We start from the raw sequence: 26,120 nt of genomic DNA, 5'->3' as shown, positions 1-26,120 counted from the left end.
ATCCTCTTCTCTGTCTGTCTGTCTGTCTGTCTGTCTGTCTGTCTGTCTGTCTGTCTGTCTGTCTGTCTGTCTGTCTGCCTGTCTTATTTTGTTAGTTGCTGCGAGAGTGAGGTCTAGCCCAGGGGTTCCCAAACTTTTTTGGACCAGGTACCCCTTTTGGGGTAGATATTTTTCCAGGTACTCCCTCATCCTCGTAACACAGATAACAATATATTTACAACCACAAGCAGTGTTTCCTGCAGGAAAAAGCTTTGGCATGGTGCTGGGCACAGGCCACAGGAGGGCCTTCTTGCGTCGAACATTTTGATTAATTCATTAATTTGATTCAATAATTAATTAATAAGATTAATAAATTAAGATTAATTTGTATTATTGCTCTTGTATTGCTATTGGAGACACTGGGGGGACACTGGGCAGGCACTGGGGAGACACTGGGGAGACACTGACGGGACACTGGGGAGGCACAGGGAAGACACTGGGGAGACACTGGGGAGCATGGGGAGGCACTCGGCTGGGTACTGGGGAGGCACTGAGGGGACACTGGGGAGGCACTGGGAAGGCACTGAGGGGACACTGGGGAGACACTGAGAAGGCACTGGGGAGACACTGGGGAGGCACTCAGGGGGACACTGGGGAGGCACTGGGGAGGCACTCAGGGGGACACTGGGGAGGCACTGGGGAGGCACTCAGGGGGACACTGGGGAGGCACTGGGGAGGCACTGGGGGGACACTGGGAAGGCACTCAGGGGGACACTGGGGAGGCACTGGGGAAGCACTGAGGGGACACTGGGGAGGCACTGGGAAGGCACTGGGGAGGCACTGGGGAGAAACTGCAGCCACTGGGGAGACATTGGGGAGGCACTGGGGAGACACTGGGGAGGCACTCAGGGGGACACTGGGGAGGCACTCAGGGGACACTGGGGAGGTACTGGGGAGCCACTGGGCAGACACTGGGGAGGCACCATGGCGGACACTGGGGAGGCACTGGGCAGACACTGCAGGGCAGACACTGGGGTGGCACTTGGGGAGGCACTGGGGAGGTACTGGACATTTCATATCACACACACAACATGATTCACTAGCCCCCTCAAAAAAAATGTTTTTATTTTTTTTGTATTTTTTTTTAGGGGGCTTGGGTACCCCCTGGCTATGCGTCGCGTACTGTACTGGAATCTGTGGACATATGCTCAAAACCAAATCACAACAATGAATAATGAGGCAACACAAGAATTCGGAGTTATAGAGTATAGAGATTTTACTCGAGCAAGGAGACAAGACTTACATGAACCAACCCCATGTATGGAAAACCCAGTCTGGCACCCAGATTGACAACCAACGACAGCTTTTATAGCTCTTCTCTTCTCCCACACGACAACCCCCAACATAGCCACAAGGCATTCACCACATGGGCAGTGACGTCATAAAACACTTGGAGTATTCTTACAATGTTTATCTCTAAACTTCCACGACATTACCCCACTTTTAAACATTTAAAAACTCATAAACACCATTTTATCAGTACATTGCAGATGCAGGCAAAAACCTGGAACACAAAATAAACACTCACTCATATCGTACGGGCAGGCGAAAAACCCCTTTTCATACAACATTATCTCGTAACGTTCTGGGAAAATTCCTACACCGGCCTATCTCATAAGAGAAAACGACCACCACATGGCTTACGACATGATAAAAACATAAAATCCACAACATAGTATACACAACAAAACACATCAGAATACACAGGTATTCAGGCACAAACATAAATCAATATACAGTGACACAATGGTTTTATAACAACAAACAAATAAGGCAACGCCAAATTAAACATACAATAACCGTTGCCGACATTGGACCCAAGAAAACATCTCAGCACCATAGTGTGTCCATTCAGAATTGTCCATCAGCCCACTTTGAGGAGTAAGCCAAGTCTTTTTAGTTCTTTCACAATGTGCAGGGCCCAGACATGTTGCGAATTTGCAGATTGGCCATTTTCAACAGAACAGCACACGTCCCGGCTTCTCAAAAGACCAGAAATTGTCACCCCACAGGTGACATTCCTGGGGCACATGACCGCACATGATCGCCGGATTCAGAGTTCAGAGTGCTAACAGCACTCTCATTTAGGACCCTCGGTGTCATAGTAGCAGACATGATCGCACATCATCATCATCATCATCATCATTCATCATCATCATCATTCATGTTGTCGTCTTTATAGGATCATATGGAGCTGGAAAAAAACATACTACAAACCAATTTTTTTAAAGGGCCTACTCTATCTAGTCTATCTAGAGTGTTGACGGTGGACTCAACACTTTGTAATATGACGGGAATATGATAATACTTTTAACATGGACACATATATATATACCAGTCAGCTGTTACTTTATAGACTGTTGATTCCTTACTTACAGAAGGTGTAAGTAACACCTTTACTTATTCAGCCTGTGGAAACGGTGGGGGTGCAATTAAACCCTAGGGGGTCTCACAGCTGACTACCAGCTGACACTATAACCATCTCATTTACTGTCAGTCCACCACCTTCCAACGTCTCTACACGCATTTGTATAACTACTGCCTAAAAATACATTCTCATGTCTCACTAGTATGGCATAATTCAAACAATACCGCTGTTCAACACTATAAATTGTATAACTACAGTAAAACATTCTGAACATCAATATGTTGCATTTTACTCACGTAATACTCACAGATTTGATTTCCAAAACCCAATGATACTTCTCCTCTGTAAACACAGCGAGATAACCAATTTCGGCGCACATGCACACACATGCAAAGATTAGTCATTTCATTAGTAAATCACTCCATAAACATATGAATCTGGACCGCCTCCACCTTGAACCTAAAAAGAAACCTGGATCAGAACATTCATACATTTATACAGGAAACACATTGTATTTAAATACTTTGTCTATTTCAGGGCGTCCCCTGAACCAGAACTGCGGACTCACTCACATTAGTCTGTGTGACTCCTATGAATAATATCTTGTAAATACAACATATAGTACTTATATTCTAGAATGTACAACAACTCCTATCTCCGGTTCCATTCCACCATCAGTGTACAGCCCCTTACTGGACCTTTAGATAATTGAACAATGTATAACACATAACTTTTAATAAGCCCAAGCAACTCCAGCTTGTTAAACAGGTTATCATTCTCAGTCTTAATTTTACTCATGCAGCCAATACATTTCTCAGTCTTAAATTTAACTCACGCAGCCAGCCAATACATCAATAGCAGTAATTGAATCACTATTACAGTAATTGAATCACTATTATTTATTGCCCTGATGAAAATAGCTACTCAAAGTTACTCTATAAATGACATCTATGATGATGTCAGTGTCTTCTTCTTCTCCCTGCTATTTACTTATTTAAATGACGACTGCACAGCTCACAGTTGCTCTTACGTTCCGCTGTACTTTTACTTGTACACACATTCCATTTTCCAATTTAAATTCAATGGTCCTGAACAAGAACAACATAGTTTCAATCATTACAAATACTATTTCAAATCAATTGGTTTTTAAACAAAACTATGCCTGCACTCACTGTACTACAATACAATGTAGAGATTTGACTGATTTTACACTGTTGCATGACCTATACGACTGCAGTATTCTTATTTGAATGAGTATATTACTACATAATGATCTATAATTTTATCTAATACTGTACTATTAAACTCCACTAATTTACATTAGTATTTTCGGTATCCGAACCTCTGAGCACCTGATCATATTATGTCCTTACATTCAGCCCATGGAAATAACCTGCAGTAAATTCTGTGTACAGAAGTACATGGGGTTTGTTGCCCTGACCGTCGTTATGTCATAAACATTCTAAATAGCACTAGGCCAGCTGTTCTCCCTATCCTTGACCAAGTCACAATAAGGTCAAAATAATGTCAGATCTTGAGCACAACCATTTTAAAGTTTACCAGACCAACCACCCATTTCCTTTCATAGCAGCCATAATTGACAACCCCTCCTTACTATTTTATCAATATGCATCTGTCATTCTTCCCACACCTCTCACCATCACCACAGAGAGAGTAAACACAGTTCCTGCTAGCCACAAAATCAGCAGATGACGTGGAGAGAGAACACAGCCATAGTTCCAAGGTCTCACAAAATCAGATGTCGAAAACATATCCTCCATTGTTGTCGCAGAAGTCAGCTCTGCCTTGCATTTGAACCCATCCTTTGCCAGTTGCATAGGGTGCCCAAACCCTTCACACAGTGTGTTTCAGTACAGTTCAGTGTCAATCAGTGTCTCAAAGTTCAGTGCAACGATCACACCTCCCACAGTGTGATCTGAAAAATCAAGTAAGCGGTTTGTAGCCTGTATCTCTCCCTCTCCATGGTAACAGGTCCAGAGCAGGCTTACTCTGACAGATGCATACCTTTTGCATAACTGTAAATTACTATATTTTAAATGATCACAATTACAGCTGCTATATCCCTAACAATCATATTCCATGTATGTGATCTAATTGCCATATTCTTTGTTCTTACCTAATGTAAATCGCTCTGGATTTAAGACTTTAGCTCTCTGAATTTCCAAATAGATGTCACCAAATCAATCATCGTCACAACATTCTTATTTGCCAATCAGTGACTAGTTGTTAGCCTTGTTATCCTTGATAAATGCAATCTCCTGTATCAGCCAGATGTATACACAGTGTTCGGGCAACTTCTTCATTTTTCTCTTTTACGTGCACATACGTACATGATCAGGTCTCTGGCTCAAATACCACAAAACTAACTTTTCCCCTTACTTGCGGACTCTATCGGTGGGGCCTTGATTCCGAATTGAATTTTAATTCACACATTAATCATGTTACCAAGATTGCCTTTTTTCACCTTAGAAATATTGCACGAATCAGAGCCTATGTGTCCTTGGACGATGCAAAAAACGCTCATCCACGCCTTTGTTTTCTCTCGGCTTGATTACTGCAATGCACTTTTCCAGGACTGCCTAAGAAAACAACTGACAGATTACAACTTGTCCAAAATGCGGCAGCCAGAGTTTTAACTAGAACTAAGATGTGAGAACATATTACTCCAGTTTTGGCATCACTGCACTGGCTCCCGGTTGTTTTTAGGATTGATTTTAAAATTATTTTACTTGTCTATCAAGTCCTCAATGGTCTCGCACCTTCCTACCTACATGACTGCTTGCCTAAATATGTTCCAAACCGCCCGCTAAGGTCTTCCACTGCTGGCCTGCTCGCTTTGCCTGTCAGGCAGCCTCTGTAGACATTTTTAAAGCTCAGCTCAAAACCCACTTCTACAACATTGCCTTTAAGTGATCTTATATTTTTTTTTATTCATGTCCTCACTGTATTGCATTACTGCTTGCTTTTTAATGTCGTTGCCTTGCTTTCCTTTTACGCTTTGCTTTTATTTTATTCTTCATTGTTCTGTAAAGCACTTTGAGCTGCATTTGATGTCATGAAAGGTGCTATACAAATAACGTTTTACTATTATTACTTTATTATTATGACACACTAGCGTCATGACCAGGGGTGTAGGGGTTAGGCTCCTGCCCTGTGACCCTCATGGCTTCAGCAAGGCTACTTACATACTCCCTATAATCTCACTGTAAACCCTTGTTCTTGACTACGGTAATTGCTTCCAGCATATTTTAACATTCCTAATAACAAATGACAGTTTACAAAAGTAACTATCCTGGGAAGTAATCCTTTACATTCATAATAGGGAACCACCTAGCTTTGGTCAATTTCTATAAATGACATCTATGACAAATGGCTTCATATAACATGAGCCGTCACGCAGAGCCTGAGGAGACTCGGAAGAGCAAATAAACAATAAACTAATTACAGGGGGTAATTATCTCACAGCATGACCCCAGGCTAGCATCAACACTACTTCTCACCTTTTCATTACTACTCTGACTACATTTCAAACAACATGCTTGTAGAACCGCTATCATTATACTCTTTCCAGCATGCACTATCAAATGTATCATCTTAGAATCGTACTTCACTATTCACTGTCCTAACAAGTTCCTTAAAATATAGGCTATGTGTTCTATTTTACTCAAACTACACCAGGGAGAATGCTCCATTTTACTGCTCGGGGACATGCAATTTTACCAATTAATAAGAATGTTAGACCATGAGCTGATCTCAACAATAGTGATTATAGCTACCATTTTCATGAAGGTTTAACCCCACACTATAATTACATAGTGAAGTTTAATAGACGAAGCTATCGTGGTTACTATTTTCCTAAATTACTTTTAGCTCCACATTCTGACACAGACAATGTCCACAACGCATTTAACTATTAAAAACAATGGCCACTACATGCTTAAGGAAATCTGTAGATTAAAGCTCCTCCGACAGCTATCTGCCTAAACATGTCGCACCATGGTGTCTCAAACAGTGAGCAACGGCTGGGTTCACATGTCACAATGTGGTCAGATATTTTCACTCCAAAGAAATACAAATACCTATTTTTCCTCATCATACATATACACATTTGATCCCTCTTCAGATATACAGTATGTGTTTTAGCACAACTTCCTATGCTTTTCCCATTTCTCATCTAGAGGATTATGATCTATCTTCACTTTAGGCTCGTCTACCTCCTAAATTTGCTCATACAACACGCCACTTATTTCCAGAAAACAGGCTGCTCTTAAACTTTATGACAACTCCCCTTGCGGGGAGCCATATAGGAGGAGGAAAATAAACAGTCCTAATACAGACATTCAACCGCTCAAATGAGGTGTTTCCGTCCATCAAAATTACTTTGCCCCCACATATAAAATGTAGTTCATAGATTTAACTACGATAGGCGCACTATTTCATTCCGATTTAATTTAACTCCACAAATCACACAGTAACAATATCTAAAATAGAATATCTTATAATTCCAACACACCAAATATAATATGCCAAGAAAAAAATGAAACCATACCACTCTCACACTCTCCTTCGTTTCACATCCTTACTTTCATCCATATTATGGAACTATTTCCGTTTTCTCGACTCGAGAATTATGTATCTCCATTTTAGATCATTAAGAATCTCCCATTTCCACATTTTCTCTCCCTGTCATACTGACACCTTGCCTCACCCATACTCACACACACACAGGCAGATAGGCAAACACACTCAAACACAAACACCGTAGGCCTACATTCACACGCTGGCTAGCCAATTTCGTTGTTTCTTAAAACAACAGGATACCCTAGGCAGGATCTCTTGTCCCCCTATTAGACAGCAGGCAACTTAATGAATGATTTATTGAATAGACAACTTTTTCCTAGCCATTCAACCAACCAAACACTATTCCTCCGTCTCTCATATGCACATATGAAAGGCAAAACTTCACAGTTTCCCTCTTTAGTATAGGCCATCAAAAAAAAACAACAATTGTGATCACAACCAATTCATCACTATACTTTAAACCCAGAATAAAAGCAATACCTCATTTTCTGAACATCCAAACAGACCCATATACTCACTTGCGCGACGTCGGCCCAGCCGAAAGACAGAACTTTACCCCACCGGGCCAACCCGCCAAGCACAGCACATCTCGGTGGAACCTCCAAATTGTACTGGAATCTGTGGACATATGCTCAAAACCAAATCACAACAATGAATAATGAGGCAACACAAGAATTCGGAGTTATAGAGTATAGAGATTTTACTCGAGCAAGGAGACAAGACTTACATGAACCAACCCCATGTATGGAAAACCCAGTCTGGCACCCAGATTGACAACCAACGACAGCTTTTATAGCTCTTCTCTTCTCCCACACGACAACCCCCAACATAGCCACAAGGCATTCACCACATGGGCAGTGACGTCATAAAACACTTGGAGTATTCTTACAATGTTTATCTCTAAACTTCCACGACAGTACCCCTAGGGGTCCGCGGACCCCACTTTGGGAACCGCTGGTCTAGCCAACACGCTGCCCTCCACACTCTCCTATCCAACATCAGGTTCTTGAGCTCTGCAGTGTTTTCAGCCAAGATGTCGCGCCGCAGCACGTCTACATAGGTGGTACGCTTCTTTCCCCTCCTGGCTTTGCCCTGGGTTGGCTCCCATAGGGTCAATTTACTTGCCTCAAGTTCTGGGTGCCTGACGCAGTGCCCTGCCAGCCTCATCCTTCTCTCTCTGACTTTGTCTGTGACCCGTGGCAGGTCCCCATAGAGGTCTGTCTGTGACCTGTGGCAGGTCCCCATAGAGGTCCACATTTCTGATGCAGTCCGTCCATGTGACACCTAGTGCCATTTGTAGCATTCTTGTGTAGACTCCATCCAGGGCTTTTTCCTGTTGTACCGTGAGGGTCCATGTCTCGGCACCATACAGCAGTACTGACTCCACTGTGAGGGTCCATGTCTCGGCCCCTATACAGCAGTACTGACTCCACTGTGAGGGTCCATGTCTCGGCCCCATACAGCAGTACTGACTCTACTGTGAGGGTCCATGTCTCGGCCCCATACAGCAGTACTGACTCCACTGTGAGGGTCCATGTCTCGGCCCCATACAGCAGAACTGACTCCACTGTGAGGGTCCATGTCTCAGCCCCATACAGCAGTACTGACTCCACTGTGAGGCCCCATACAGCAGAACTGACTCCACTGTGAGGGTCCATGTCTCTGCCCCATACAGCAGTACTGACTCCACTGTGAGGGTCCATGTCTCTGCCCCCATACAGCAGTACTGACTCCACTGTGAGGGTCCATGTCTCTGCCCCATACAGCAGTACTGACTCCACTGTGAGGGTCCATGTCTCTGCCCCATACAGCAGTACTGACTCCACTGTGAGGGTCCATGTCTCGGCCCCCCATACAGCAGTACTGACTCCACTGTGAGGGTCCATGTCTCTGCCCCATACAGCAGTACTGACTCCACTGTGAGGGTCCATGTCTCGGCCCCCCATACAGCAGTACTGACTCCACTGTGAGGGTCCATGTCTCTGCCCCATACAGCAGTACTGACTCCACTGTGAGGGTCCATGTCTCTGCCCCATACAGCAGTACTGACTCCACTGTGAGGGTCCATGTCTCGGCCCCCCATACAGCAGTACTGACTCCACTGTGAGGGTCCATGTCTCGGCCCCTATACATCAGTACTGACTCCACTGTGAGGGTCCATGTCTCGGCCCCATACAGCAGTACTGACTGACTCCACAGTAGCTATGAACAGCCGCCTCTTAAGGTCTTCTCCCATGTCTGGTTTCCACACTCTCCTCATCCCGTGCAAGGCTTTCCAAGCAAGTGCTCTCCGAACCTTCAGATCCTGTTCAGTTGAGGCAGTCCGTGCCCCGAGGAGGTACTTGAAGTCCTCGACTCGCTCCAGCACCTCTGCAGCAGTCTGCCGTGGCCGTGGTTTTGTCCTCGGTGTTGACTGGAATCATACTAGAAGCCTTGTTGACTTGAAAGTGAAACCAAAGCATATTATGGATGGAGGATATTATTGATAAGAAAAATAATAACTAGAACTGCACTCTGTCGAGTGACCATCGAAAACCAATTACACTCTGGCATTGGGTCCTTTAATCCACATCTTTATTACGTCATCATATATGCTGGGGCGGTGCATACGCATCGAATATGCTGGGACGGTGCATACGCATCGAAAATCGTCCTGGGCGAAACTAGTACTTGCGCGCTCTGCTTGCGCAAGTAATAATGAAAGTGAAACTATAGGATATTATGGATGGAGGATTCTAACTATAAATACGTCTGTAATCCTCGTAACTCCAGAACCGTTCGCCCCACCGACTACCAAATTGGACACACGCGTTCCACCCTGCACCACAGGGGGTGCAGTGCCCGGTGTCGAGTCTGTCGGACCCACGGTTGTCCAGAACCGCCACAGAAGGCTCCAGGGTCCAGAGGGTGCCAGGAGGCTCCCCTGGAGGTAGGTACGATGGTAGGTAGCTTTCTCTATCCACAGGGTATAGAAGAGTACTTTTGAGTAGAAGTACTCGGATACGTTTGGGCGAGTAATCAGAGTAAAAGTACTTGGTTCGGGACCGGGTGAGTATGTAACCTAGGGCCCCTTAGCCTCGGCCAACAGGTAGGTACACAAGTACTTATATTCTGATTTCTCTCTATACAGTGGGCCAGCCGTAGCAGTATGTTACAGCAGCCAGTGTGTTAACAGAAAACAGCGTCTTTCTTTCTAATCACAGCCTTGGTCTTCTTTCACCAGGGTAAGGCAGGGCTCTCGCCAACTTAAAGTCTTTTAACTGTTTAACTGAACACAACGGGCCTGTCTTCGTTCACAGGGTTAATGTGACACTTTAACTAGAATATGCTTTCTTTGATAAACATCAACAAGATCTTCTTCTTTCACAGTCTTCAGGGTTAACGTGACACAGTTAACTTTACGTCTTCTCTTCAGTAAACATCAACAAGGTGCTCTTCTTCATTCACAATTCTTCTTATTATCCTTAGCTCCTCAAGCGTCTGTAAGTGCCTCTTCTTAGCCAAACGTGTGATAGTGAGAGAACAGTTGTCTTACTGTGACCTTTAACGTGTGGTGGGCTGCCGGTTGATACGAGGGTCCCGTCTTCTGCTACTCGTCCACGAACCGAGCCAGGAGGGTTTCCAGGTATGTGCGGCTTTCCAGGCGACACTTATTTATGGGGGGCAAACACTCCTGTGCGTGCTTTCAGCCCCACTCCTACAAGCCTGATGAAGCGGAATACAAGACAGATTTGAGTGGCGGTACAAACAATCAAACAGTACGTTTAGTTCGTGTGGCTGGATCCTTTAGTGAGAGAAGTGTGGACTTACCAAGTTGTCGGCATACGCTGCCCGAGCGTCTTGGAGTGAACCAGCGAGTGACACTGCTAAGTGTGAGTGTCGTTTATAAAGGGTGCGGCTGACAGATTGCGGCTGTCGTTGATTGCTAATACGGGCGGCGGCCGGATTAGGCGTAGCTGGTTTAGGATCGCTCTGGGGTAGTAGACGGCGTCTATGACACGTCCGTGGGCGGAGCGCGTCGGCGCGCCCGGCGTTTGTCTGGTTGCCATAGGAACGCGCCCCTTATTCTGGTGGTACTGTGTCGAGACTCCACAATGGGCATAAAAGTGGATCAATGCTGGACACACACTCCTCATTCCACGCATCGCCCTGTGCCCAACCGACAACATCTATCCTTTACTTTACTTTATTTATTTATTTAGTCTGGACAGTGTATAGTGTTTATTTAGTCTGGACAGTGTATAGTATTTATTTAGTCGGGACAGTGTATATTGTTTATTTAGTCGGGACAGTGTGTATTGATGAACATTACATTAAAACAATGCAGTGTAAATATACGAGATTTAGCAAAACATGCTAATTCCATGTGCAGTCCCCAGACATCAAATATCAAAAAATACAAAGACTAGTAAGAATAAAAAATAAGAAAACATTAAACTATCATTAGGGTATAGGTTTACTCTATTTTGGACTACAGTGTCCAGTGTTTTATTATTTTAACCAAAGGTGACATTATTCATACATTAATCATTGTTAGTGTTCATTCCTAGTGTAAAATGCTGTATACACAGCCCACTGTTATTTGAGTGCATCAATGTTTATTCCTCCACAGACCCTCCAGAAAAGCCCTCAGTATCAGCGAGTCCACCAGGAGGCGTTGTTGAGGGCAGCACGGTGACTCTGACCTGCAGCAGTGAAGCCAAGCCACCCGTAGACACCTACACCTGGTACAGAGACGGAGGAGTCGCCTCTATCTCCACTGGTCCTCAGCTGGTGAAGGACAATGTGTCTCCTGCAGACGCTGGACGATACTTCTGTCAGGCCACAAACACACATGGATCCCAGAGGTCACCTCCACACGCTCTAGATGTTCAGTGTAAGTGAACTAAATGTTTGTATTTTGAAATATTTGATAGTTTTTCACAGAGAACAAAACAACAGCATTTTATTACGTGTTTATTTTTGTCATTGTGTACAAACATAATAAACAATCAATCAACTAGAACAGAACATCCATGCTTTGACCAATCTGTGAGGATGCAGCGTAGATTTGATGTTCTCAAAGGAAGCTCAGTCCATTTCACCTGCAGCACCAGTGGTTCAAATCCACCAATCCAGAGCTACATCATATCAAAGTTGTCCGTGACCCAGGGCCCCAAAATCAGTGTCATCGGTATCAACTGGGGGTGGGGAAGGGGGGGGGGGGGGATTATCATAGTGATTTTGGGAAGGTATACACGACTAGTATACCCCTACCCCAACATCCATCCATCCATCTTCAACCGCTTCTCCGTAGTCGGGTCACGGGCGCAACAGCTCCACCAGAGTGCTCCAGACTTCCCTCTCCAGAGCAGACGTTCCAAGGCCAGTTGGTCAATGTATTTCCTCCAACTGCGCCTTGGTCTGCCCCGGGTCATCTCCCAGTGGGACGTGCGTCGAGGACCTCCCTAGTGTCATCCTAACCAGATGCCCGAACCACCTAAACTGGCTCCTTTCTAGGCGAAGGAGCAGCGGTTCTACTCTGAGTCTCTCTCGTGTAACTGAACTTCTCACCCTATCTCTAAGGGAGATGCCAGCCACCCGTCAAAAGAAAATAATTTTGGCTGCTTGTATTCGTGACCTTATTATTTTGGTCATCCTTCGGTCATTCTTTCGTTCTACCCAAACCTGACAATCTACAGTTCTATACACCCCCAACCAAACAATCTACAATAGTATACACCCCCAACCTGACAATCTACAATAGTATACACCCCCAACCTGGCAAGCACTTGGCATTGTAGCCATTACAGTTAGTTTGACTCAGTTCCATAGATAAACATTGTGAAAATAGCCAATCTACACTTATAATAAATGATATAAAATAGTTATTTTAGATCACGTTCATTATTGATTACGTTAGTGTCCAGTGTTTTATTATTTTAACCTGATGTAATGTTAGACACCACATTATTCATACATTAATCATTGTTAGTGTTCATTCCTAGTGTAAAATGCTGTATACACAGCCCACTGTTATTTGAGTGCATCAATGTTTATTCCTCCACAGACCCTCAAGAAAAGCCCTCAGTATCAGCGAGTCCACCAGGAGGCGTTGTTGAGGGCAGCACGGTGACTCTGACCTGCAGCAGTGAAGCCAAGCCAACCGTAGACACCTACACCTGGTACAGAGACGGAGGAGTCGGCTCTATCTCCACTGGTCCTCAGCTGGTGAAGGACAATGTGTCTCCTGCAGACGCTGGACGATACTTCTGTCAGGCCACAAACACACATGGATCCCAGAGGTCACCTCCACACGCTCTAGATGTTCAGTGTAAGTGAACTAAATGTTTGTATTTTTAAATATTTGATAGTTTTTCACAGACAACAAAACAACAGCATTAGTTATTCCAGCAGGGGTATCGTGTTTTTTTCATTTATTTTTTAATTATGTGTTTATTTTTGTCATTGTGTACAAACATAATAAACAATCAATCAATAAATTAGAACAGAACATCCATGCTTTGACCAATCTGTGAGGATGCAGCGTAGATGTGATGTTCTCAAAGGAAGCTCAGTCCATTTCACCTGCAGCACCAGTGGTTCAAATCCACCAATCCAGAGCTACATCAATATCAAAGTTGTCCGTGACCCAGGGCCCCAAAATCACTGTCATCGGTATCAACTGGGGGTGGGGGGGGGGGGGGGGGATATCATAGTGATTTTGGGAAGGTATACACGACTAGTATACCCCTACCCCAACATCCATCTTCAACCGCTTCTCCGTAGTCGGGTCACGGGGGCAACAGCTCAACCAGAGAGCTCCAGACTTCGCTCTCCAGAGCAGACGTTCCAAGGCCAGTTGGTCAATGTATTTCCTCCAACTGCGCCTTGGTCTGCCCCGGGGTCTCCTCCCAGTGGGACGTGGTCCTTGGTCTGCCCCGGGGTCTCCTCCCAGTGGGACGTGGTCCTTGGTCTGCCCCGGGGTCTCCTCCCAGTGGGACGTGGGTCGAGGACCTCCCTAGGGAGACGCCCGAGAGGCATCCTAACCAGATGCCCGAACCACCTCAGCTGACTCCTTTCCAGGAGAAGGAGCAGCGGTTCTACTCCGAGTCTCTCTCGTGTAACTGAAATTCTCACCCTATCTCTAAGGGAGATGCCAGCCACCCGTCAAAAAAAATCATTTCGGCTGCTTGTATTTGCGACCTTATTATTTCGGTCATCCTTCGGTCATTATTTTGTTCTACCCCAACCTGACAATCTACAATAGTATACACCCCCAACCTGACAATCTACAGTAGTATACACCCCCAACCTGACAATCTACAATAGTATACACCCCCAACCTGACAATCTACAGTAGTATACACCCCCAACCTGGCAAGCACTTGGCATTGTAGCCATTACAGTTAGTTTGACTCAGTTCCATAGATAAACATTGTGAAAATAGCCGATCTACACTTATAATGAATTATATAAAATAGTTATTTTAGATCACGTTCATTATTGATTACGTTAGTGTCCAGTGTTTTATTATTTTAACCAAAGGTGATGTAATGTTAGACACCACATTATTCATACATTAATCATTGTTAGTGTTCATTCCTAGTGTAAAATGCTGTATACACAGCCCACTGTTATTTGAGTGCATCAATGTTTATTCCTCCACAGACCCTCCAGAAAAGCCCTCAGTATCAGCGAGTCCACCAGGAGGCGTTGTTGAGGGCAGCACGGTGACTCTGACCTGCAGCAGTGAAGCCAAGCCACCCGTAGACACCTACACCTGGTACAGAGACGGAGGAGTCGCCTCTATCTCCACTGGTCCTCAGCTGGTGAAGGACAATGTGTCTCCTGCAGACGCTGGACGATACTTCTGTCAGGCCACAAACACACATGGATCCCAGAGGTCACCTCCACACGCTCTAGAAATTCAGTGTAAGTGAACTAAATGTTTGTATTTTGAAATATTTGATAGTTTTTAACAGACAACAAAACAACAGCATTTTATTATGTGTTTATTTTTGTCATTGTGTACAAACATAATAAACAATCAATCAATCAACTAGAACAGAACATCCATGCTTTGACCAATCTGTGAGGATGCAGCGTAGATTTGATGTTCTCAAAGGAAGCTCAGTCCATTTCACCTGCAGCACCAGTGGTTCAAATCCACCAATCCAGAGCTACATCAATATCAAAGTTGTCCGGGAGCCAGGGCCCCAAAATCAGTGTCATCCGTATCAACTGGGGGGGGGGGGGGGGGGGGATTATCATAGTGATTTTGAGCAGGTATACACGACTAGTATACCCCTACCCCAACATCCATCCATCCATCTTCAACCGCTTCTCCGTAGTCGGGTCACGGGGGCAACAGCTCCACCAGAGTGCTCCAGACTTCCCTCTCCAGAGCAACATTAGTGACTTCCTCCTGGGGGATTCCGAGACGTTCCAAGGCCAGTTGGTCAATGTATTTCCTCCAACTGCGCCTTGGTCTGCCCCGGGGTCTCCTCCCAGTGGGACGTGCGTCGAGGACCTCCCTAGGGAGACGCCCGAGAGGCATCCTAACCAGATGCCCGAACCACCTAAACTGGCTCCTTTCCAGGCGAAGGAGCAGCGGTTCTACTCCGAGTCTTACTCGTGTAACTGAACTTCTCACCCTATCTGTAAGGGAGATGCCAGCCACCCGTCAAAAAAAACTAATTTCGGCTGCTTGTATTCGTGACCTTATTATTTCGTTCATCCTTCGGTCATTCTTTCGTTCTACCCCAACCTGACAATATACAATAGTATACACCCCCAACCTGACAATCTACAATAGTATACACCCCCAACCTGGCAAGCACTTGGCATTGTAGCCATTACAGTTAGTTTGACTCAGTTCCATAGATAAACAGTGTGAAAATAGCCGATCTACACTTATAATGAATTATATAAAATAGTTATTTTAGATCACGTTCATTATTGATTACGTTAGTGTCCAGTGTTTTATTATTTTAACCAAAGGTGATGTAATGTTAGACACCACATTATTCATACATTAATCATTGTTAGTGTTAATTCCTAGTGTAAAATGCTGTATACACAGCCCACTGTTATTTGAGTGCATCAATGTTTATTCCTCCACAGACCCTCCAGAAAAGCCCTCAGTATCAGCGAGTCCACCAGGAGGCGTTGTTGAGGGCAGCACGGTGACTCTGACCTGCAGCAGTGAAGCCAAGCCACCCGTAGACACCTACACCTGGTACAGAGACGGAGGAGTCGCCTCTATCTCCACTGGTCCTCAGCTGGTGAAGGACAATGTGTCTCCTGCAGACGCTGGACGATACTTCTGTCAGGCCACAAACACACATGGATCCCAGAGGTCACCTCCACACGCTCTAGAAATTCAGTGTAAGTGAACTAAATGTTTGTATTTTGAAATATTTGATAGTTTTTAACAGACAACAAAACAACAGCATTTTATTATGTGTTTATTTTTGTCATTGTGTACAAACATAATAAACAATCAATCAATCAACTAGAACAGAACATCCATGCTTTGACCAATCTGTGAGGATGCAGCGTAGATTTGATGTTCTCAAAGGAAGCTCAGTCCATTTCACCTGCAGCACCAGTGGTTCAAATCCACCAATCCAGAGCTACATCAATATCAAAGTTGTCCGGGAGCCAGGGCCCCAAAATCAGTGTCATCCGTATCAACTGGGGGGGGGGGGGGGGGGGGGGGGGGGGGGGGGGATTATCATAGTGATTTTGAGCAGGTATACACGACTAGTATACCCCTACCCCAACATCCATCCATCCATCTTCAACCGCTTCTCCGTAGTCGGGTCACGGGGGCAACAGCTCCACCAGAGTGCTCCAGACTTCCCTCTCCAGAGCAACATTAGTGACTTCCTCCTGGGGGATTCCGAGACGTTCCAAGGCCAGTTGGTCAATGTATTTCCTCCAACTGCGCCTTGGTCTGCCCCGGGGTCTCCTCCCAGTGGGACGTGCGTCGAGGACCTCCCTAGGGAGACGCCCGAGAGGCATCCTAACCAGATGCCCGAACCACCTAAACTGGCTCCTTTCCAGGCGAAGGAGCAGCGGTTCTACTCCGAGTCTCACTCGTGTAACTGAACTTCTCACCCTATCTGTAAGGGAGATGCCAGCCACCCGTCAAAAAAAACTAATTTCGGCTGCTTGTATTCGTGACCTTATTATTTCGTTCATCCTTCGGTCATTCTTTCGTTCTACCCCAACCTGACAATATACAATAGTATACACCCCCAACCTGACAATCTACAATAGTATACACCCCCAACCTGGCAAGCACTTGGCATTGTAGCCATTACAGTTAGTTTGACTCAGTTCCATAGATAAACATTTTTAAAATAGCCGATCTACACCTATAATAAATGATATAAAATAGTTAATTTAGATCACATTCATTATTGATTACGTTAGTGTCCAGTGTTTTATTATTTTAACCAAAGGTGATGTAATGTTAGACACCACATTATTCATACATTAATCATTGTTAGTGTTCATTCCTAGTGTAAAATGCTGTATACACAGCCCACTGTTATTTGAGTGCATCAATGTTTATTCCTCCACAGACCCTCCAGAAAAGCCCTCAGTATCAGCGAGTCCACCAGGAGGCGTTGTTGAGGGCAGCACGGTGACTCTGACCTGCAGCAGTGAAGCCAAGCCACCCGTAGACACCTACACCTGGTACAGAGACGGAGGAGTCGCCTCTATCTCCACTGGTCCTCAGCTGGTGAAGGACAATGTGTCTCCTGCAGACGCTGGACGATACTTCTGTCAGGCCACAAACACACATGGATCCCAGAGGTCACCTCCACACGCTCTAGATGTTCAGTGTAAGTGAACTAAAATCTCTCTCTCTCTCTCTCTCTGTCTCCAGAGAGAGTTTGTATGTTTGTATGCTCTGTATTAAATGTGTCTGCTAAATCCCTAAATTATATTTTAAAGTATTTCATAGGTCAACAATAGTATACACCCCCAACTGAACATGTTAACTCACACTGATGTACTGCTAGAAAGGAACCATGTACTGTTACACTCAAACTCATTCATTTGATCATGTTTCTCTTCAGCTCTCCCAGTTAATCCAACAGTCCACACAATGGGTAAATAAAACAATAACAGACAACTACGCAACATTGTAAGCTGATTTTTGTTTTCCTTATAATCAAAGTAATATTACCTTTTTACTGGATATTATATTGTCTGTACAGAGTCTTATGTCAGGTTGGTGGAAGGAACCAGTCTCTGTACTGGTAAACTTGAAGTGAGACACCAGGGAGAGTGGAAACCAGCGGCTGATTTTACGTCTAGCTGGAATCTCCAGTCATCGTCTGTAGTCTGTCGACAGCTGGGCTGTAGCTCTGCTGTTAGCACAAAATGGAGCTCTGTTTCTACACGTCAACCTGTTTGGTGGATTACATCTCCCTGTGTTGGAACTGAATCTTCACTGAGGGAGTGTGTAACGATGGAGGCTGGTCATTCTGTGGAGAGACTGGAGGTGATCTGTTCAGGTATCTATCTATCTATCTATCTGTCTGTCTGTCTGTCTGTCTGTCTCTCTCTCATATGAAACATGATGTAACTCCAACGGTCAAAACCTAACCCATATGAAGCCTAAAAGATGTTCCACAGTTTATTTTTTTCACTGTTTTCACTCAAACTAATTAATTTGATCGTGTTTATCTTCAGCTCTCCAAGTTAAACCAACACTCCACACAATAGATAAACAGACATGAACAAACAAATATACATTATTACACATTGTAATCTAACAGATGTTCTTCTAATTCAAGTAATATTACCTCTATACTGTTTATACTACTGTCTCTGTACAGAGTCTGATGTCAGGTTGGTGGAAGGAACCAGTCTCTGTACTGGTAAACTGGAAGTGAGACACCAGGGAGAGTGGAAACCAGCGGCTGATTTTACGTCTAGCTGGAACCTCCAGTCATCGTCTGTGGTCTGTCGACAGTTGGGCTGTAGCTCTGCTGTTGACTACAAATGGAGGTCTGGTTCTACACGTCAACCTGTGTGGTGGATTACAACTTCCTGTGTTGGATCTGAATCTTCACTGAAGGAGTGTGTAACGATGCAGGCTGGTCATTCTGTGGAGAGACTGGAGGTGATCTGTTCAGGTAACAAAGAATAACTTCAACACTGACAATCATCATCAATCCATCCATCTAGTCTCTCCAAGAATCTGCAGAGAAAGTCTTGATTCTGCGGAGAACAATACTGATACTGCGGAGACAAATTCTTGATTCCGCGCCTTGAAATTTAATATTCCACATGATTTTGCTTTAAGAAATAACCCAACCTAACAATCTACAATAGTATACACCCCCAACCTGACAATCTACAGCTTTTAATCCAGAAATGGTCATGGGCCACATACTGTACATACTGTAAAAAAACATGATGATGTCACCATGGGCCACATACTGTACATACTGTACAAAACATGATGATGTCACCATGGTCCACATACTGTACATACTGTACATACTGTACAAAACATGATGATGTCACCATGGGCCACACATACTGTACATACTGTACAAAACATGATGATGTCACCATGGTCCACATACTGTACAAAACATGATGATGTCACCATGGTCCACATACTGTACATACTGTACAAAACATGATGATGTCACCATGGGCCACATAATGTACATACTGTACAAAACATGATGATGTCACCATGGGCCACACGTACTGTACAAAACAAAAGTAAAATGAACAAACTGTACAAAACAGTAACTCTCATAAAGGGCATATTGCTGTCTAGAGGGCAGAAGGGCAGGTTCTCTCTGGCGCCACCTACTATCTATCTGTGCTCATTGTGGACGGCTGCATCTCTCCACAGCGACACTGACAAAGCACTGCGGACCCCCAGAGGTCCTCCAGATGAACAGCATCATGAAAGATACGAGACGAGACGCGTACGCACCCGGAGAGAAGGTGTTGTACGAATGCATGGTGGGATACACTTGGACCAGAGGACCCCACAGTGTTACGTGTGTGGATGGACAATGGACACGTTTAACAATACAATGTGGAAGTAAGTGTACGTTTGTCAGTGTTGTTTGATTGAAGTGTGCGTGTGTGTGTGTGTGTGTGTGTGTGTGTGTGTGTGTGTGTGTGTGTGTGTGTGTGTGTGTGTGTGTGTGTGTCACCAGTCACAAGGAGGTCCTGATTCTGGAGGTGGGCTGTGTCTTTGATTACTTGGATTGTATAACAAACCTGGGGTATCGCTGTAGATTTGCCATACTGATATTCGGAAGCCTGGGCCGTGTGCATAAACTGACCATGAGTGGCCTAAGAATAGCTGGCATGACAAAGAGCAAAGCCAAACAACTTGCCAAATACTGAGCACTGTTTCGGCTGTTATAGGCAGCTTGTCTGTGTAGAGGAGGAGGTGCCACGTGTATCCTTAAGTGAACATGAACTGTCAACCCCCTTATATTTGTTTCCTTGTCAAATGTATTGTAATTTGTGGATTCAATTAAATACATTGAAATGTGTGTGTGTGTGTGTGTGTGTGTGTGTGTGTGTGTGTGTGTGTGTGTGTGTGTGTGTGTGCGTGTGTGTGTGTGTGTCTGTGTGTGTGCGCGTGTATGCGTCGATGCATGTGTGGAACAAGGTAAAATTGTATTTCTTGCCTTGATCTCCTAACCGCACATTTCTCTCCATGGCTCGCACACACGTCCACCCGCACACACACACACAAGCACACGCCCCCGCACGGAACGCACGCATGCACGCGCACACACACACACACACACACACACACACACACACACACACACACACACACACACACTTCTCTCCATGGCTCTCACGCTCTGTCTCCATTTGACTCAGGAAAGTGCGGCAAGCGGATCGGCAATATGCTCACAATCAGCGGAGGCACTCTCTCCCGACCTGGAGACCATCCATGGCAGGTGTCTCTGCAGCGCAGACGCAGAAACTCATCGAATGCGTTCGGACACGTCTGTGGAGGCGTCCTCATCCATTCCTGTTGGGTCCTCACCGCTGCTCACTGCGTGTAAGATGCTCTGAATGCTATGTGTGCTAACATGCTGCTATGAATGCTATGTGTGCTAACATGCTGCTATGAATGCTATGTGTGCTAACATGCTGCTCTAAATGATATGTGTGCTAACATGCTGCTCTGAATGCTATTTGTGCTAACATGCTGCTCTGAATGCTATGTGTGCTAACATGGTGCTCTGAATTCTATGTGGGCTAACATGCTGCTCTGAATGCTATGTGTGCTAACATGCTGCTCTAAATGCTATGTGTGCTAACATGCTGCTCTAAATGCTATGTGTGCTAATATGCTGCTCTGAATGCTATTTGTGTTAACATGCTGCTCTGAATGCTATGTGTGCTAACATGCTGCTATAAATGCTATGTGTGCTAATATGCTGCTCTGAATGCTATGTGTGCTAACATGCTACTATAAATGCTATGTGTGCTAACATGCTGCTCTAAATGCTATGTGTGCTAACATGCTGCTATGAATGCTATTTGTGCTAACATGCTGAGGTGCGAGATGTCATGCTGACCAGATTGTCCATTTCTGAGTTTTGACTCAACAATGAAACAATGTTCTCTACGTTGAAACTATATACACTATAGCACTATAGGACATGGCATCTGTCTACATAACATTAACTATTTAAATGACATTGTAGCCTTTTCATAAGCCTGTAAGGTCGTCAAGGCTATAGGCCAAGTCCTACGGAGCTAAGATGGAGTCTGAAGAGGTTTTCAGACTATGGTCCAAAGATTGGGATTGAGTATGCAGTTCTGACTGCAATGGGAAGTTCATTCCATAGTTTAGATTGGGAGTGAGTCTGTAGTTCTGACTGTAATGGGCAGTTCATTCCAGTCTGGGAGCCAGAATAATGAATGAAACGTCTCTCATGTCTTAATGACTGACTGTTGTTTCTCCAGTGAGTCTAACGACACCATGGACATGAAGGTGGTCTTGGGGGGAGTGGACAAAGGCATACATGAAGAGGAAGACCAGATCGTCGACGTGAACAGAGACTTCATTCATGTGGATTATCGGGAAAGAAAAATATCCAACAATCCAAGAAATGACATTGGTGAGACCATTAATTTACTCTGTCTCTGATTGGTCCATTCATTTACTCTGTCTCTGATTGGTCCATTCATCTACTGTGTGTCTCTGATTGGTCCATTAATTTACTCTGTCTCTGATTGGTCCATTCATCTACTGTGTGTCTCTGATTGGACCATTCATCTACTGTATGTCTCTGATTGGTCTATTCATCTACTGTATGTCACTCACACAGCATGCTTAACCGTCTTCCTGCCATTGCCGAAGCCCTTCGGCAATTGAAGCATTAATTTGATATTAACGCTTGCTGCCATTGCCGAAGCCCTTCGGCAATTGCGCTTTTATAGTGCATATGATTGATCATGCCATAATGCTACTCACGTTAGCCGGTTAGCTAGCAGTCTTGTTAGCACTGCACTGGATCGTTCATATTAATTCACCGTCGCCATAAGAATCCATTCTATCCGTTTCTTTCAATCGCCTGTATCTCCTATTCCTTGTCCCAGATGGCATTTTTGGTCAAAACAGCGTTTCTTTGACGGCACGAGCCGACGTTGTGGAGTGCTAAAATGTACCGGCATGATTCGATCATGTAAACAAAGGTTGTCTTGGCAACGTAAAGCTGGCAGGGATAAGCTCACTTCCGGTTGAGGCAAAATGTGGCTTTTCAAAATAAGAGCTCAAATTAAAAAAATGCTGGCATGAATTAGGTCCTAATTTCTCAATAAATGGCAGCAGTAAAAGGGTTAAAGGTCTAAATGATGACATAATGTCAGTCAGAGATGCTAATGTTATGTAACTATTGTGTTTACTGTGTCTCAGCATTACTCCAGCTGGGCACCACCAACGGAGCATTCTGTGCCAATGAAACCAGCTACGTTACAACTGCCTGTCTGCCAAACAAGATGTTCCCCGATGGAACGAAGTGTTGGATCTCTGGATGGGGCGAAACTAAAGATGGTACGTGTCCAACCATTTCACTACCATTAATCACACCTTAAAGATGGAGTGCCGTGTTTGTTTTCCACCCTAAAACATGATCATCAGGTCTTATTGTTATGTAAGGAGTTATATTTTTTTCAAAAAAGTGTACAATATTTGTTCTAATGTTGTTTTTATGTGGACACGCCCACCAGTTAATTAAGTATGCCTGGTTTGCTTGGTGGGTGCTTAGAGTATATATGAATAGAGACGGCACCGGATTCCTCCTCCCATCCACAGTTGCTCAAAAGCGCATGAGGCGATTTCACTCCTAGGAACAAGTGCATTCTGGGATGGATTGCCCCAATAACATGAACGCGCTGGTCGTTGACTATCATTGTGCCATTTGTGCGCGTTCACGTATGAAACATTTGTTCACGTGTCATGGCCCCAATAGCATGAACGCAATGATAGTCAACGGACCAGTGCTGGCTCGAGCTGCAATACCAAATTCGGCCACTATGTCCATTTCGCCTCAGGGTTTCCTCCGGGTGCCGTCTCTATTCATATATACTCTAAGGGTGGGTGGTGATGGGTGGTGATGAGTGGTGATCCACCTGAACTGAAGCCACACCCACAGCTGTAGTTGGGAGAGGGAGGGCTTAGAGGAGGGGCTGATAGTGTGATGTCACTATATTACTGTTTATTTCATTGGCCCGTTTGACTGTCAAGGGTTCAGCCTCCAGGAAGAAACCCTAAATACAAAGTTAATACACCATTGCACATAAAAACGACTCCAGGGTGTCTAATGAAGTACTGTCACCTCAGACACATGAAAAACTGGAAACATTGTGGCACTCCCTGAGGTGGTGGGGGTGCTGATATGCAGATTATTTAATATTTGAGTCATTATAATACTGATGCTAGATAAAACCAGACATGTTTCCATTCCATGCCAGCTTGGAAAATCAACAATGGTGGACATTGCTGATGACATCACGATGAGGACAAAATCAGTTGAGCTGTTCCTGAGAGCAATTTCCATTAAAACACCTAATATGATATGAAAGCCTGATTGTTCAAGATTGGTTATTTGTGGGATAGAAAACACATATGGGAGCCCTAAGAACACAAACTATATTGAACAAGTTGAATTTTATGTTATAGGTACTTTAAATAAAAGCTACACCAGTCTATATAACACAGGGGTAAACCAACCAGTGTTCTTGTCTCTCAGATAATAACACTGGGGTAAACCAACCAGTGTGCTTGTCTCTCAGATATTAACACAGGGGTAAACCAACCAGTGTTCTTGTCTCTCAGATATTAACACAGGGGTAAACCAACCAGTGTTCTTGTCTCTCAGATATTAACACGCGGGTAAACCAACCAGTGTTCTTGTCTCTCAGATATTAACACGGGGGTAAACCAACCAGTGTTCTTGTCTCTCAGATAATAACACTGGGGTAAACCAACCAGTGTGCTTGTCTCTCAGATATTAACACAGGGGTAAACCAACCAGTGTTCTTGTCTCTCAGATATTAACACAGGGGTAAACCAACCAGTGTTCTTGTCTCTCAGATATTAACACAGGGGTAAACCAACCAGTGTTCTTGTCTCTCAGATATTAACACGGGGGTAAACCAACCAGTGTTCTTGTCCCTCAGATATCAACCCATCCAAACTGTCACAAGGACAGGTTTCCCTGATGTCTCAGGAGCGTTGCATGAAGTTTTATGGATCCCTTCTGGAAGACACCATGATCTGTGGAGAAGACAAGAAGGGACTAGTCAGCACCTGTAGCGTAAGTGTGTGTGTGTGTGTGTGTGTGTGTGTGTGTGTGTGTGTGTGTGTGTGTGTGTGTGTGTGTGTGTGTGTGTGTGTGTGTGTGTGTGTTATTGATGCTTGTCAATATTCCCAGTAGAGATGAATACAACAATTGGGTCTGATCAAAAAAGGTTTAATTGAAGATAATACAAAAATGAGAATAAGTCAAAGAGATAAAGTAGATCAAGTCAAAATGATAAGTAGGTGACTCATATGGCTGTGTGTCTTACAGGGTGACTATGGCTGTGTGTCTTACAGGGTGACTATGGCTGTGTGTCTTACAGGGTGACTCATATGGCTGTGTGTCTTACAGGGTGACTATGGCTGTGTGTCTTACAGGGTGACTATGGCTGTGTGTCTTACAGGGTGACTATAGCTGTGTGTCTCACAGGGTGACTCATGTGGCTGTGTGTCTTACAGGGTGACTATGGCTGTGTGTCTTACAGGGTGACTATGGCTGTGTGTCTTACAGGGTGACTCATGTGGCTGTGTGTCTCACAGGGTGACTATGGCTGTGTGTCTTACAGGGTGACTCATGTGGCTGTGTGTCTTACAGGGTGACTCATATGGCTGTGTGTCTTACAGGGTGACTCATGTGGCTGTGCGTCTTACAGGGTGACTCATATGGCTGTGTGTCTTACAGGGTGACTCATATGGCTGTGTGTCTTACAGGGTGACTCATATGGCTGTGTGTCTTACAGGGTGACTCATGTGGCTGTGTGTCTTACAGGGGGATTCGGGCGGACCCGTGATCTGCAGGGACGATGGGGTTCATTACGTGGCAGGCTTGGCCAGCTGGGGGAGTAAGGCATGCGGTGGTGAAAAGCCTAGTGTCTACGCCGACGTCCACAGCCAAGTGGAGTGGATTTCCGGCTGCATTGCCAGCTATGGAAAACAGTGCAAGACACAGAGTGTGTCTGAATATGACTATTGATAAACCTATTAGCGAGCCATTGTGCACCAGTGGTGAAAAGCAACTAAGAACCTGTTTTTTTTAGGTATTTCCATTATCCTAATAGTTTTACCTCTACTCCACTGCCACATATGTGCCAGTAGAATAGTCTATGGAAGAGTGTCAGAGTGGTAGGAGAGGGTGAGTATGTGGTTACTTCCATCTCACCAGCCCTTCCCCTGATTGGTTGGAGTTGCCTACTTAAGGCCAGAAAACACCTGAGGTCTTCAGCATTATTATTTTTTGAGTGGTGCAACCACTCCAAGGAACAGCAATGTCCGTGTACACCTATGTGTTCACCTATGTGT

The 26,120-nt window shown here is 44.7% G+C and overlaps 2 protein-coding genes across 2 annotated transcripts in view; both read left to right on the top strand.

Moving 5' to 3' along the window:
• LOC310874835 (B-cell receptor CD22-like) overlaps positions 1 to 18,211 on the top strand; it is a gene marked incomplete at its 5' end in the record, with an annotated part of 135,812 nt that extends 117,601 nt beyond the window's left edge. The window contains 6 exons of the mRNA XM_083787710.1: positions 11,622 to 11,885; positions 13,059 to 13,322; positions 14,660 to 14,923; positions 16,115 to 16,378; positions 17,584 to 17,847; positions 18,085 to 18,211. Of these exons, the coding sequence (XP_083643836.1) occupies positions 11,622 to 11,885; positions 13,059 to 13,322; positions 14,660 to 14,923; positions 16,115 to 16,378; positions 17,584 to 17,847; positions 18,085 to 18,125 (1,361 nt within the window). The 3' untranslated portion in view covers positions 18,126 to 18,211. The remainder of the gene's footprint in view (positions 1 to 11,621; positions 11,886 to 13,058; positions 13,323 to 14,659; positions 14,924 to 16,114; positions 16,379 to 17,583; positions 17,848 to 18,084) is intronic.
• A 652-nt stretch (positions 18,212 to 18,863) lies between these two features.
• Positions 18,864 to 25,896, top strand: LOC310875665 (chymotrypsinogen B-like). Its single transcript, XM_083788969.1, has 7 exons — positions 18,864 to 19,149; positions 19,887 to 20,081; positions 20,885 to 21,068; positions 21,983 to 22,137; positions 22,935 to 23,072; positions 24,701 to 24,837; positions 25,591 to 25,896. The coding sequence occupies exons 1-7, from the start codon at positions 19,104 to 19,106 to the stop codon at positions 25,792 to 25,794; spliced, it is 1,059 nt and encodes a 352-aa protein (XP_083645095.1). The 5' UTR covers positions 18,864 to 19,103; the 3' UTR covers positions 25,795 to 25,896.
• Positions 25,897 to 26,120: the final 224 nt, after the last annotated feature.

The sequence above is a fragment of the Protomyctophum parallelum genome (assembly GCF_964188405.1).
Source record: "Protomyctophum parallelum genome assembly, chromosome: 1".
Lineage (NCBI taxonomy): Eukaryota > Metazoa > Chordata > Actinopteri > Myctophiformes > Myctophidae > Protomyctophum > Protomyctophum parallelum.
Note: the sequence above shows the minus strand (reverse complement) of the source record. Positions and strands in the feature narration are given on the sequence as shown.

Bases quoted from the DNA above. Each gene is read 5' to 3' on its own strand.
- LOC310875665 (XM_083788969.1), top strand. From the start codon at position 19,104: ATGCAGGCTGGTCATTCTGTGGAGAGACTGGAGGTGATCTGTTCAG. The intron at 21,069-21,982 runs GTAAGATGCTCT...TTGTTTCTCCAG, and splicing joins CTCACCGCTGCTCACTGCGT to TGAGTCTAACGACACCATGG. The intron at 23,073-24,700 runs GTACGTGTCCAA...CTTGTCCCTCAG, and splicing joins ATGGGGCGAAACTAAAGATG to ATATCAACCCATCCAAACTG.